Below are 14,256 nucleotides of genomic sequence, written 5' to 3'. Positions count from 1 at the left end.
AGATCAGAGAAAACTGAAAAAGAAAGCTGAAAAAAAAAATAATAAAAATCTACCATAAAGTTTTCAAATGGAGAATTCTAGAGGATTATAATGATATTGGTGATGGTGAATAAACAGTCTAGTTCAAGGCTATTTATATTTACATCAATTACTTAGCAACCAGAAGTCTGCTATAAAAACTATGTGCTTAATATAGATCTCTATTTATATATAAAAAGATATAGAGGGCCATATAAATAAATAAATTCAGGATATTTACAAAGTCTTCATATAATGTTAAATTAATTATTTACTTTAGGCATTTGCAGGAAAATAAAATAAATGAATGAATCTAACACCCATGAGGGGTGAGAATAACTACAGTCCAGGCTTGTGTTTTTTGTTAGAATGCTTGTAGACTCACCACAAAGTGACAGCCATCCTAGCCTCTATTGATTACTTTTTTTTTTTTTTAGGCCCACACCTGGAGCATAGGAAAGTTCTCAGGCTAGGGGTCCAACCTGAGCTGCAGCTGCCAGCCAAAGCCACAGCCACAGCCACAGCCACAGCCACAGCAAGGGTGGATCCAAGCCTTATCTAAGACCTACCCCTCAGCTCACAGCAACACCAGATCCTTAACCCACTGGGCAAGGCCAGGGATGAAACCCACATCCTCATGGATACTAGTCGGGTTCCTTAACCATTGAGCCACTCTGGGAACTCCCTGATTACATTTATACTTTAGGTTCACAACAAAGAATAATACCCTAAACTCTCTAACTTCTCAAGTATTATCGAAGCAATTTCTATAAAAAAAGGTTTTAAGGAAGATTACATGACTCATAACCCATCAGTAACCTCAGATGTTTCTTTTTTTCTGTCCTACAAGATATCTCTGAAATAATTTATGTGTGTCCTGTACATCTACTGTTGAGTGAATAATTCTCTCTAGTCACATCAGCAACTGGCAGAGAGAATGTGAGAAAAGTCTCATGCAACTTGCTCTCCTTTCATGACAAGAGAGTGGCGAAGGCCACTGTACACTAACCGGATCCACGGGAACGGTGTTCTTTCCATTCGCACACCAAGGAAAGCTGTATTTCTCCCGAACTGCTCGTTACTTTCTCATCTGTGTGACCATTCATGTCCTCCTTGCTCTGGCCAACTCCGTGGTCCACCTCTGCCAACCACACAGAGACTCAGGGAATGTGCATTGCATACCAACTCTACACCCTAGTTTGGTTCTGCCCCCTTATTAACATTCTTCTTCAGATGTATCTTCTATTTGCTTGATGCTATTACACATATTTACAGGAATCAGTGAAAATCCTTTCTGGGGAACATACTAACAGGCATCCTTAAATAGCCCTCGATCAAGCAATGTCACATTACCGCATGGAAACCTCACAACGTCTCTAAGAGGGTTTTCATTCTCACCAGTGCCATGACTGAGAACAGTGAGAAAAAATCTCACGTGGGCATAAATACCTTCTGGAGGAGAATTATAAGCAGAAAACCCCAAAGTTCTACTGAGAAACCTTTTTTAGGAAATTGTGAATTGCTGTGACTCCTAGGACGTCAATTACCTATAGCCTGTTTCTAATAAATAAATAAATATTGAAATAAATATATAAAATATCTGCTTTGGTTGTTTTACTGATTTCCTGTATCAATCCAGGCTGTTACTCAGACTGTCAAAAGAACAATGCTCTGTATCAAGAGGGGGCAAAAATAATATTTCCTCCTGGAAAATAATCACCAACTTCGAAAAGTCCTTAACTTTCGAGTTTCTCATTGTAACGCTGGCCTAAAGGCATGTGGACGCCGTGTGCATTTTTTCTACCTTCCGAAGCAGTCACATTTGTTTGTATTCTGTTCTCTCTGTTTTTCCCTGGCGTTAAATCACATTTGTTTCGTTATAAACATAGTTGGTAGAATAATTAGATTCCAGCGCTACTTCTGAGGATTATGTGACTTGGCACAAGTCATGGGTTTTTGCAGCTCAGGAGATTCATCTGGAGGGTGGGAACGATAGCAGGACTCCTCAGAGCTGGTGTGATATTTCAATGGAATAACACGTAATAAAATAACATGCTTAGAACAACATGCAGCATAGCATAGAGTCTCTTCAACATCATCGTTCATTTTTACTTCCTCTCGGACTTTTCAGCAGACAGGCGAAATAGCGTGCGAACTCTTGCAGAGAGACAGGCAAGAAGTGGACGCCTAAGAATGAAAGCGTCCACCTCTGCTCTGCCAGCGTTACCACTGTCACCACTGCTATCACCCCTCACTGCTCCTTATGCAGCTTTACTCATCACCAGATCTGATTCCTGGGGGAGCGAGTGCTGGTTCCATTTCTGACAGACCTGAGGCAGCAGGCTGTCCATTATTAAACCACCCATCTGGTCCCTGCTGTTAACAGCTGCTTGTTGGCAGTGTGCGGACATCTACAAGTGTGCCCACAGGGAGTCAAACGCGGTCGAAATGTGTTAATCCGCTTTTATCCCTGGTCACACAGTGATTTACAAGATGGGTTAAGTGTGCCCCTGTAATAACAATTCATCATTCTGTTCCGCGGCAAAGTCCGGTGCAGGACGGCAAAGAACAAGTGGTGCTTTAGTTCTCGGACTCCCAGGTGGTCAGCGCTGTGTGCAAGGCCCATTTCTTGCACATGCATCCCGGGAAGAGTGGCAGGAACACATCTCTGAGTTCACAGCACAGGCCCCTGCAGGAGAACTGATTCTCACTCTTTCAAGCCGTGACTGCAGGGGCTGAGACGGCTGGAGCACAGACCACAGAGAAGCCCAGCGAAGGCTCTGGGCAGGACAGGGGCTGGGGGCTGGGGATGACCCACAGACCAGCCAGGCTGGGCAGCCGGGGTTTCTGTGTCTCTCTCCTTCACTGCCTCTATTTGTTCCGAAAAAGATAAAGACAGACACGATCGGGAGAGAAATGCCCTGTCCTCCATCTCCTCTGCCCACACCTCCAGGAGCACCCCCCACCCCCGCTCCTCTTAGGCCCCCGGGACTTCCCAGCATTGATCGCATCCCCTTCCCATCTTCGAACCCATCCTTACTCCCCAGCCAAAGAAGACAGGAATATCTACCACCACCAGGGCACCCAGTTATTTACATAAACGACTGACGTCTCCAAGCATGTACAGTGGTTCCTCCTTCCCTTGAAATGACGACTAGCTTCTCCTGAAGAGAATCTAGGTCTGGTTATTAAGGCATCAAGGTCAGAAACTGCAAATTCACCCATCTGCTTCCCAAAGACCAGCTACAACAGGCCCACTGCCATTCCGACGGCGCTTTCATGCCTTCACAACACCTGGGTTTCCCTTTGGCTGCTGCAAACACGGACGTGGTCACGCTTCCATGAGAGACAGGCGATCAAATAGCGGCCTGAGTCAGGCGATACCCAGACGCTGGGACAACTACAACAATCATGGACCAAAGGGACATACATGAACAAAGCTTTGGGATGGAGCGATGCTTGGAAGTACAAGGCAACTTCAGCTCCGAAGGAACCAAAGCCTTTGTTCTGTAACCCGGGTGTCTACAACAAAAACAACCATGGCATAATACATAATATTAGAAAAGTTATCAATATTAACGACGGTTTAGGCAAAAGAAAACGAATAACGTGATTTGGCTGGCAAAGTGAAGCTCATGGTTGCAATATGCGGCAAATTTCTTGGTTTCCATGTTCCTTAGCTTGGAAGTACAATCACCATTACTTATCAGTGTGTATTAGGTATAAATACTTACCCTGGATTATATTTCATGTTTGACAGATTAACAATGCTTGATAGTTTACTTAACTGCAGGTGTAAAATATGGATCTAGTCTAGTCTTGATAATGCATTTGTTCATAAAGTTTGATCATTTGCTCACAACATGAAAAACCTACAGACCACCACCATGGCTACCAGAAAGACGTTTCTGGTCCACCTGACCCTTATCTGCTCCACCCAGGCAGACACGAAAGGGGACTCCAAGGCCATTCCCTTCCCTCGCATCCTAGTTTTGACAACTCCACACAGCCACCCTTGCGCGTGTACTGAGATTGGGATTTTCTCAGCGCTACAGAGGGACCTTTTGCTTCGCCCTCTGCTCTCCAGGTGATTTTCTCTCAAGTTACAACTTGATTGCTGCCTGATGATTAAGATCCTCGCGAAAAAAAAAAAAAAAGTTTTTTTATGACCTATTTAAAAAAAAAAAAATCCCATATCCAGTTAAGAATTGTCAAAAAGTAAGAATAATTGTCCTCTGGATCATTACTTACTGTTTCGAGTACATTTTGCAGAGAAATTCTTTTTTAATTTGTTTTTTTTGGCCATGCCCACGACATGTGAAAATCAGGACCCACAGATTGAACCCACATCACAGCAGCAACCCAAGCCACTGCAGTGACAACGCCAGATCTTTAACCCACGGTACAATACGGGAAATGTGAGAAATTACAGCATTAGTTTAAAAATATCTTCATAGAAGGTATTAAATATTGCTCAGAAGAGATATCATAATTTAATTCCAAACTATAAATATAGAAAGCAACTGGTTAAATTTCACTGTAGAAATATTTCTTTTTGCTGTCGTTTTCTAAAGGTAACTTGGACAAGCACGACATATAAAGTAAGACAACATTGGCAAAATATAAATAACTAATAAAACAGATGAATCATCAATGACCAAATGATATATAAACATAACGAATATTTTAATAAACATTCCCCTAATTTAATCTGATCCTATAAAGTCATGTATTTGCATTGTGATGTATCTAAAATTATATACATTCCAAAAGCTACCCATCATCTTCCCCACTTTCTAACTACCTTAAACTATTAATTGACTAAAGTGCACTTTGTTCAAAATATTTTTCCAGTGACTACAATGCATTAGGTGACTTGCTTGCATTACTTTTAAATCCCACCTGTAAAATATGAGTGATATACTTAAAATTACTGGAGTTGCAACACCTGACCAAATATTTGAAAACTAGAATGACGTTAATTAAATAAATGGCCTACTCTCATATGACTCCAACTGAGAACTGTCCATTAACAGTAGTTTATCCGCAGTTGCCATCATTTATCCACATCAAATACACTGTGTTCCAAACTTTAAAACTACTAAGTCATGATGAGGAATGGGAAGGGCTTGCCCTAACTGTCCAAAGGCATTTAGAACCTGAAATGTCCAATCTGTAACTGCAGGAGAATAGTCTAAATTTGTATTGTTTTATGGATCTTAGAGTAAAACAGAGAAAATGGAGGTTAACACTACAACAATTTTACATAGTACAGAATGGCTCCCATATAAAACCGGTTAAATTCATTCTCTATGCATGTTAGTTCCAACAGCAGAGTAACTCTGAAGATATTAAGTATTCTAAATATTAGATTCAAAATATATTGAAGACTCTGAGTTCTCTCTAATACAATGATTTTAGTTACTTTATTTTTAAGCAAACACTGAATACCCTATCAACAAATGGCAGGTGCTCTTCTTGACAGTCTTCGAACAGAAATTCTGCGAGGACATCATGACGACATCAGCAAGAGTGTCAATTTGATTCCGGGGGAAAAGTCACCTCTAATTACAGCTGTGAACACCTCCTGATCGAGCACTGTTTCATACTCTTTCTTTCATTCTTCCCAAGGCCTAACTTAATGAGGCCCTGAGATGTAGCATACAGTCAAACATTAGCTGACTGGATAAATGACCACTAAAGAACTACGACACAAACCATTTAATTCGGTATCTGAGTTCTACTCAGGATGCCAAAAAATAAACATGCATTATACATACAAGACACCCCTAAGGCACAAGCACTGTTGTTATTTAGCAACTCTTAAACTTCTTCGTGGCCTCCCAGAAGTAATGTTATTCATGTGCTAAATTATCTTCGTTGATTTACCTCTAGTCTCTCATGTCCTACTTAGAAAAGAATATCAGAATGCAAATAAGGGAGAAGTAACATGTGAGACACAGTGAAACATACATTGCACATATATTACATACTCATCCTACACATTTCGCATAGACTACAGACCTATTACACATACATCATGTACACACACACACACACACACATTGCCTGTACACTATATGTGTGCATGTGTTTTCCCTCCAGAAGGTGGTACAATATAAATTTAAGTGAACTATCCAAAGTTAGTTTACAGAAAATCTACCATGTGGAATACACACTTCCCACATCCTAACAGACTCACCAATATTCTCTCTTTATCAATACCCGTTCACCCATCAGTGATATATGCCTCAGTCATTTTCACACACAGTCAACCATGTCCTACTAAGATCGAATTCAAAATTCTTAAAATGAAGAGCAAGGCAGAAAGTGTCTACTTTCCTATCATCTAATTCCCCCATCATTTCTCAGATGTGACTTTAGATGGGGAAGATACCCAGGGCCTTGAGATAAAGACCGAAGCATAAGTAGTTTATTGGGGGATGATCCAGAAAACACCAGTAAGGGAGAGAAGGAAGAAGGCCATTAAAGCGTGCAATATCAAGCCAGTTATCCCCACGGCTTGACTGGGTGGTACTGAGTCTCGCTGGACACAATGTACAGAACATGCTCCAGAACTAGCCCAACCAAGCGCCTAGGAGGCTAAGGCATTTCTCTAACAAATCCGCTTTTATTCAGTGGCACTTCTGGCCTGCTCTGCAAGTGGACCTGGAACACACCTGCGGCTAGGAGAAAACCAACCAACCAACCAACCCCGAGTAGAGGCTGTTCACAGAGGACAGCCTAGAGAATACGGGCAGAGCAGGAAATGCACCTGTTGGTGGAAACTGTCTGCTCACTCCTATGCTGAGAGTACTTCCTCCTCCATCCCACAGGAATTGAGTCCAGGAAGATGAGTGAGTACAATAAGATTGCTCTTCAGACTTAATTGCAAGGAGGAATGTGTGACCATATTAAAGACAAAAGAGAGAACTTTACTTACTGCCTATTAAGACCTTGAAGAAAAATTTTAAAGGTGCAAATGTCCAGTCGTCACTGAAGAAGGGAATTAACATTAAGAGCATCTACACTGTGCTAGATGCCATAAAATTATTCTTCTACAAGCAAATTTAATTAAGCAGAGAGAACTTAGAGCATCACAAAGGACTGAGCCCCAGTGCCATTTCTACACTTGTAAAATGTATCACCAACACAAGAATTTAATTTCCCAGAAATTGAGTTTCCTAGTCCTTAAAATAATTACCCATAATTCAAGGACTGTTTGAAGACTAACACATATCCTGTAACATATAGATGTGTGCATGTATATATATGTATTTATATAACATATATCACAAGTTAAAATATATGTGTGTACAACTGTGTGTGCATATATACGTATATATGATGTAACATATTATAAGTTAACATACATCTGTATATGTTACACACACATACATATAAATATATAACACACAGCATAGTTAACATGGAGCACCAGCCAAGTACTTAGTACCAACCAAGTGCTAGTTGACAGAAATAAGAGTACTGAATCTCATAATGGCTGAACCATGTGCTCCAGGCAGCTCAGGTAGTGAAGAAATAAGCACAGGACTGAAACCTGGGTTCCCATTAATCAAAGGATCTTGTCTTCAACGATGACAGCAAATAGAGCCAAAACTAAACACCAAGGTTTCATGGAGCCACAAAATTACCTTGCAAATGGATGAATAATGTTTAAAATATTATTACTGTAACCGAGCAGGATCCTAAGGGGCATTCTTCCTAAGACAGACTCCCCCACCCAAACATACCCCACTTGCCTCTTGTCCATAGGAAACTTTAGCCTCCTAGGCCAAGTTCAAAAGAGTAAATCAGAGCAGTGAGAAAATGCAGAAAGAAAGGAAAACAGCCACAGAAGACAAAATAATCATACTGCAGCCATTAAACAAAGTCAAAGATCTCAAGGGCTATGGCCAGTATCCTGAGCCATGACCTTTGAGGTGTTCTCCAAATACTGAAACCTCCGCCAGGTGGAAGAAGTTAATTACATGCTGCCCACAAACTGGGAGACCCCAGACTGGCTGGAACCAGAAAGCTGATGATGTCAACTCCCGGTTATCTCACCACCATCCAATCAGAAAGACGTCACAATCCCGTCTTTAAAGACCTTCCCCTGAAGGCTGCTGGGGAGTTCAGGCCTTTTGAGCAGGAGCTACCTGGACTCCTTGCTTGGTGCCCCACAATAAACACTGCACTTTCCTTCTCCACAGCTTGATGGTGGTAGGTTGGCTTTACTGCAAGCAGACCCAAGTTTGGGTCAGTAACAATGCCTCATTTTAACAGTATATACGGCCTAATTATAAAGTTAAAGTTGGGCCAGCATAAGCTTTTATTATAATAGGTATTTTAAATAAATGCGCGAAACATTTGTTTAACACAGCAGTGACTCACTTAGGAAGCATTCAACTAACCCAAACGCTTAATTACCAAAATACATCTTCAGCATCCCTGGAAAAATGAGGGCAACCACATAAGCATGTAAAGTCTGGGATACGATATTAAAAAAACTAACAATGCTAGTACCTCCAGGTCCACGCTAAGTCCTTGATGTACTCAGCCTAACTCACACTTTCTACAATGAGGACTTCTGTTCGCGCAGTGCTCCTGGCTGTCTGTAACAAACACAGATCCAATCACTATGAATGCCACCTGCCCTCGATGAGACACTGAATTAAGTTATACAGTCTATCTAAAGACCAATTAGCACTGAAATTCGTTTATATTTTGTTGTCTTCATTTCAGTCAACCGGAATACCTTCCTTTCCAAACGGACAAGTGAAATGGTATTTGTTCTCTAATTTAAAACCAATACATACCCAGTTTTGCCTAAAAAAGTAGAGACTGAATTGAAATATTATCCTCTACAAAACACCCATCCCCCTTTAAATTACTAATATGAGACCAAAGAAGAAGCCCACAACAGATGCCCAAGACAAAACAATCTCTGATGTGAAGGGTAGGGTTTGGTATTGAGAGCTGAGATGGGGAGGAAAAAAAAGAAGGTACTTCCCAGTGGTGAATAAGGAGATTTGAATGGGACCCATAATGGATCTTTTATGTAATTAAAACAGAACATCAATACCAAACCGAACTTCAAGGAAACATTTCAACTGAGTTGAGAGCCTAGTTAGTATATACACATTATTTTAAAACAAGCAAATGTGGCATGTGATACCTAAATGACTATGCCAGAAAATACTAAATTTGATGAAACATAAAATGTGCTTTTAAAACTATAATACAAACATTACAAGAGAAATTCCCGGAGTTTAACTAAGCAAAGCAGTGATGCTATAGATAAAACACATGAGCAATATTCTGCTAAAAATAAATATTCTAGTTTCAAAACTTCGTTTTAATTTTATAACCTATATACCATTTAGGTCATGACATTGGTAGGCTAAAATACAATCATTATGAAAAGACTGGATCATGCTGTACAGACACCATTATTAATAACAGTCATAGCTACCCATTCAAAGTGAATATTTTGAATAGCAAACGCTGTCATTTTCACTACCTGTTACATATCTAAACCAATTGTCTACCTGTGACTCCGAATGTTTAAAAAGCATAAAATTCCCAGTGGCGGGTGGACACCTAATCAAGACAAGGCTGACAAGGGGCAAAAACAGATTACTTGCAGGAGATGTTAAGTTTCTAATGTATCAACTTTGATACATTCTCGAAATTTGATTAGCACCACCTAAGGGGGAAAAAAAAGAAAACTGGCACCGACACTGCGTGCCTTTCGGATGTACTGTACCTCTCACATCAACGTCATACAAACCTGGGGAAGCACAGATAGACAAAAGAATAAGCACCAAATAAATGCCATAAACACACTGCAAGGATCGGAAAGTGAAAAGCAAGAGTTCCTTGTCCACAGCAATTGCTCTACAGCGTCAAAATGGAGAGACATGCCAAAGAGTCCCTTCTGCTCCCTCCCCCAGTCTCTGGCTCCCTTTCCCTCTCTCCCTCCTTTTTCCCCTTCAACCTCCCCAGCCTCCCTTTTGCAGCTGCATCTTCGGAACCTCACTGCAGCACGCCACTCACCTGTCATCATTCTGCCATCCTTGGTCCCCTAAGAGCAAATCCCGAAACCTGTACCTGGGAGGCAGAGGGGGCACTTCGCTCTCCAAATCAACCATCCTTCTTCAAAGAGTGGGAAACGTAAAACCACGAATGGAGGAGAGGAGGGCGAGAGAAAGAAAATACTGCGGGGTGGAGGGCGAGGGCTGAGGAAACGCGGCGGGCCGGGAAGGACGGAGGAGGGGAGGGGGCCTGGGAGGGGGAGGGGGTCTGCTCCGAGCCGGAAGCCGAGGCTGAAAGGGGCCGGCTCCTCTCTCCCGAGGGTGTGATGGGGATGATGCAAACCCAGCCCAGGAGCAAAAGTCTGGCTCCGGCGAGAACCGACGCTGCCAAGGAACCGCCCCCAGGCTCGGCGCCGCCTCTGGTCCCCAGGACTCGGGGGAGGCGGGAATGCAAAAGTTACTTCGCCCGAAAAAGAGAAAAAAACGCGCGGTGCCTAGAAAGAGGAGAAAGGGGTGGGCGCGCAGCTGCGTGACGGTCAAGCACCGTCCCGCACGGAGGCGAGAGCGTCTCTTCGGAGGGCCGCGCCGGGCAGCAGGGCCCGGCGGGCGAGCGCCCCGCACCGCCGCGCGCAGGCGCCGGGGGGTCCCGGGTGGGGGTCCCGGCCGCCGCGGCCGGGCTCTCCCCGTGGGCGGGGCCGCCGCCGGGGGCCCGGCCAATGAGACGCCCCTTATTAGCATAACGGCGACGCCGGTGCCTCGGGGGCGACCAATGGGGGCGCGCCTTAGGAGCGGGTTCCTGGGCCCCCTACCCCGCTCCGGAGGTGGGCGACCCGCGTGGGCGGAGTGTCCCCAGGTCCCCCAGCTGCTTCTTTCTTTGGTCCCCTTCCGCCAGGTAGGCGGGGTGGAAACTGAGCGTTTCTGGAGAGGGAATCCCCGCTGCCGCCCCAGGGAAGCCCCATTCTCGTTTCTCACGGGCTGAAAGCAAGGGAGGGGTTTCCCTGATTCTGGAGAAGAATGAAGGGCCACTCTAGGCCGCTGCAGAGACGCGTGCAGATGCCAGCAGGGAAAACTCGTTGGAGGGCTTGGAGGGCGGCGTACGGGGACGTTAGGGCTGCTGCCCCTCGCGGTCTTGCAGGCTTCCAAGTTACCTGGCCTTCCCCTTGGTGGGCGTGCTCCCGTTAGTAGGCCGCAGGGTCGGAGGAAAGTGAACCCCCAAAGTCCACAGCCTGTTTTTCAGTGTGGAACCTACTGTATACACAAGCCCTGGATCTCTTTGCCTATACTGTTCTTGCTGCACCAAGTAATGATTTCGTCAGGGTACTTAACAGACTCTAACTACCTACCTCCCACCTGAGAGGCCGAGAGATAGCAGAGAAGTCTGGGTCACGGAAGCTCATCCTTTGCTTGGAGGAACAAGCTTATAAATGAAGTGACATGATATGAGACAGGAATCGAGCAACACATAGAGTTTCAGAAATATCTGTGAGATAACACACTTACTCACGCATGGAGGGGTCCAGACCTAGAAAATGGACAAAGCCTTCCACGCTAGTTTGCAACTAAGTGGAGGGAAGGGAAGACAGCAGTGGAGCAAAAGCAGAAAGAATCCTATGACTAGAGGCACAGGGATTTTTTTTAAATGCTTGGTGTATTCAGGAGACTGATTAATTTTGTCTGATTCAACTCTCAGTGAGATCCCTTGAAGGTTTATATACAAAGGTAGAAATTTGAGAAGAAACCAGCAGGAAGGTAATATCAGGTAAATAGACTGAGCCCCTAAATCTGAAGAACCGGTGGAATAGAAGAGTCATACCCTGTGTCTCTTGTTCCCAGAGCCATCATCTCAAATGGCATCTCCTCTATTAGATTTCCTGATCCATCCAGCTGGTTATGAAGCTTTCTTCCTTGGAACCCGTCCCACCCTCTGTGAGTACTTTGCTTGTAGTGCTTATTATATTCTGGCCGGCTTTATGATTAGCTGCGTTTTTCTACATCTTATCCCCCTTCCTGCGGCTTTCTAGCACAGTGCCTTCAAAAGAGTACAATCTCAATACAGAGCATTAGTATTGAAATGCATTAAAAACTTTGAAACCTAGGAAATGAATCTTTTTTTTGTTAACATTGGCTTTAGCTCCAGAGTTGTCTATGTGTTGATGTTTCTTTTGCATGAACATTTGTCATCATTTTGCCAGATGAGAAAGTTATGTCACTTCATTGTTAGTTTGTAGGGGGAGAAAAGGCAGAGAGATAGAGTATTTGGTTTACATTTTGGGCTTTCTCTGCTGTTGATAGCTCTGTGAAGTTTACTGTTGTGACTACTTCAGATTAATGTTTATAATTTTATTTATATTATTATTGTCTGTCTTTATATATTTGGCAGAAATTTGAAATATTTAGGTATCAGAAGCAAGGCCCTAAAAAAAAAGAAAAAAATAGCTGTTGAGTGTTAGACTTCTGAGATGCTAGAGATTAGAGAATAAAGCAATAAATTTGACTTAAAAGAAAGCTGTGCACCCATATTTTAGTGTCACCTCTATGATGGTCTTAATTATCTGGCTTTCACATACCCAGAAAACATTTTAGGAGGGAGCTAGTACCTTACAGAGAAAGGAAAAAAAAAAAAAAAAGAAAGAATAAGTAAAAACTCGCTCAACTAATAGTGTTTAGACCAGCTGTTAGGGATACAGAAGGGTACAAACCAGTCTTCTGGTTCTAAATTTAAGACAATTAAAAGAATAATTCAATATAGCAAATACTATCCTGACATTCTTAAAATACAGAAATACTCAGGCACTGACACATAACTTTATAATTGGAAGATCCTTTGCACTCCTTTCTAATTTTTTTTTCAGTTTTCTGAAGGCAGACTTTTCCTTTTTTTTTTTTTTTTTGTCATTAATTTTGACTTTTTGCTCTCCCACCTGTCTTTCTACACTTTTTTTCTCTTTTTTGTCATCTTGTGTCATGTCACTTCCTGCTGTTAAAATATATTTTCCTCTTTCACTCTTTTTGTCTGGGTTTCCTTTTTTTCACCATGCTCTTTTAATCTCCTATTTCACAGACTCTTTTTCTCCCTGTGTGTGTGAAAGCTTTCATTCTACTATGACATGAGATTCGATTTTTAGAAACAGTTTTAAACTTGGTTCTGTACATTGCAGTTTTGCACCTTACTCACTAGTGTTCTTAAGCTCCTAATCAACACCCAATATAGATCAGAGCAATAGACTAATCTGATCCCATACTATTAAAAGAGTACTCATCAAAAATTTTTCTGAATTACTGTGTCAGTGGAGTAGAGCATGTGAAGAATGAGCATTAGGGAGAGGACTGATTCCCTAGTTTAAGAATTTTTTCTTTCCAGAAAACGCATTTGAGCATATCATCTAATTTCTTCCCTTTTGTTCAATAGAAAAAAACAATGATTTTTTTAGTCTTTCATTTCCAGTACATTGATGGATTATACTAATATTTTTAATTAAAGTATAGTTGATTTACAGTGTTGTGTTAGTTTCAGGTGTACAGCAAAGTGATTCAGTTAAACACATATATCTGTTTATATTTTCAAATTCTTTCCCCTTATAAATTTTTACAAAATATTTAATATATTTCCATGTGCTGTACGGTAGGTCCTTGTTGGTTACCTGTTTTATATATAATAGTGTGTATATGGTTATCTATTCTATATATAATTGGGTATATATATATATATAGTAGTGTGTAAACTCCTAATTTATTATACAACTATTTAAATATAAAAAGAATTGAGTCATTCCCATGAGTGAATGATTTTACTCACAAAAGCAGTTTATTTTTATTGATAATTATTTTGTGAATAATGAACATAATTGCAGTTATAGAATATAATGAGGGTTTTTACCTCCCAAAATGTGCATTACATGTTATTTTTAGACAAAATTTTCAGATCTGTGAATAATTATGTCTGCCTACCCCTGTAAAAGTTATTTGAAAATAAATATGACATAGAAAAAAATAGCTTTCTATATGTTAGGCTACCACTTCACAGATGCTTCATGTCCGTAGGCAGAAAAAAAACAGGATAAGTCACATTTATTCAGCATCACTACACTACATAGCAACATCTCAGTGTAAAAGAAAGATGTGTTCAATTATTTTTTTAACAAAGATTCATGAAGTATTTACCATGACTTGAAATTTTCATAGTCGAATAATAGGGAAAGGG

The 14,256-nt window shown here is 41.7% G+C and overlaps 2 protein-coding genes across 41 annotated transcripts in view; one reads left to right on the top strand and one right to left on the bottom strand.

Moving 5' to 3' along the window:
* The window catches only part of KCNT2 (potassium sodium-activated channel subfamily T member 2), a 339,459-nt gene extending 328,756 nt beyond the window's left edge, over positions 1-10,703 (bottom strand). For all 40 annotated transcript variants that reach the window (XR_014817188.1, XR_014817189.1, XR_014817194.1 and 37 more), the window contains exon 1: positions 10,078-10,703. Coding sequence is in view for 21 of the 40 variants with exons in the window: in XM_084978993.1 (XP_084835119.1) it covers positions 10,078-10,172 (95 nt within the window). In the remaining 19 variants the exon portion in view is untranslated. The remainder of the gene's footprint in view (positions 1-10,077) is intronic.
* A 170-nt stretch (positions 10,704-10,873) lies between these two features.
* CFH (complement factor H) overlaps positions 10,874-14,256 on the top strand; it is a 127,112-nt gene continuing 123,729 nt past the window's right edge. Inside the window, exons 1-2 of the mRNA XM_084978942.1 lie at positions 10,874-10,947; positions 11,889-11,981. Of these exons, the coding sequence (XP_084835068.1) occupies positions 11,903-11,981 (79 nt within the window). The 5' untranslated portion in view covers positions 10,874-10,947; positions 11,889-11,902. The remainder of the gene's footprint in view (positions 10,948-11,888; positions 11,982-14,256) is intronic.

This window comes from Sus scrofa, chromosome 10 (assembly GCF_054392235.1).
Source record: "Sus scrofa isolate SSC_HxYL_T2T_F1_AM1 chromosome 10, Sscrofa_HxYL_maternal_Yorkshire_Landrace_v2.0, whole genome shotgun sequence".
Taxonomy (NCBI): Eukaryota; Metazoa; Chordata; class Mammalia; order Artiodactyla; family Suidae; genus Sus; species Sus scrofa.
This window is presented reverse-complemented; position numbering and strand designations above follow the sequence as displayed.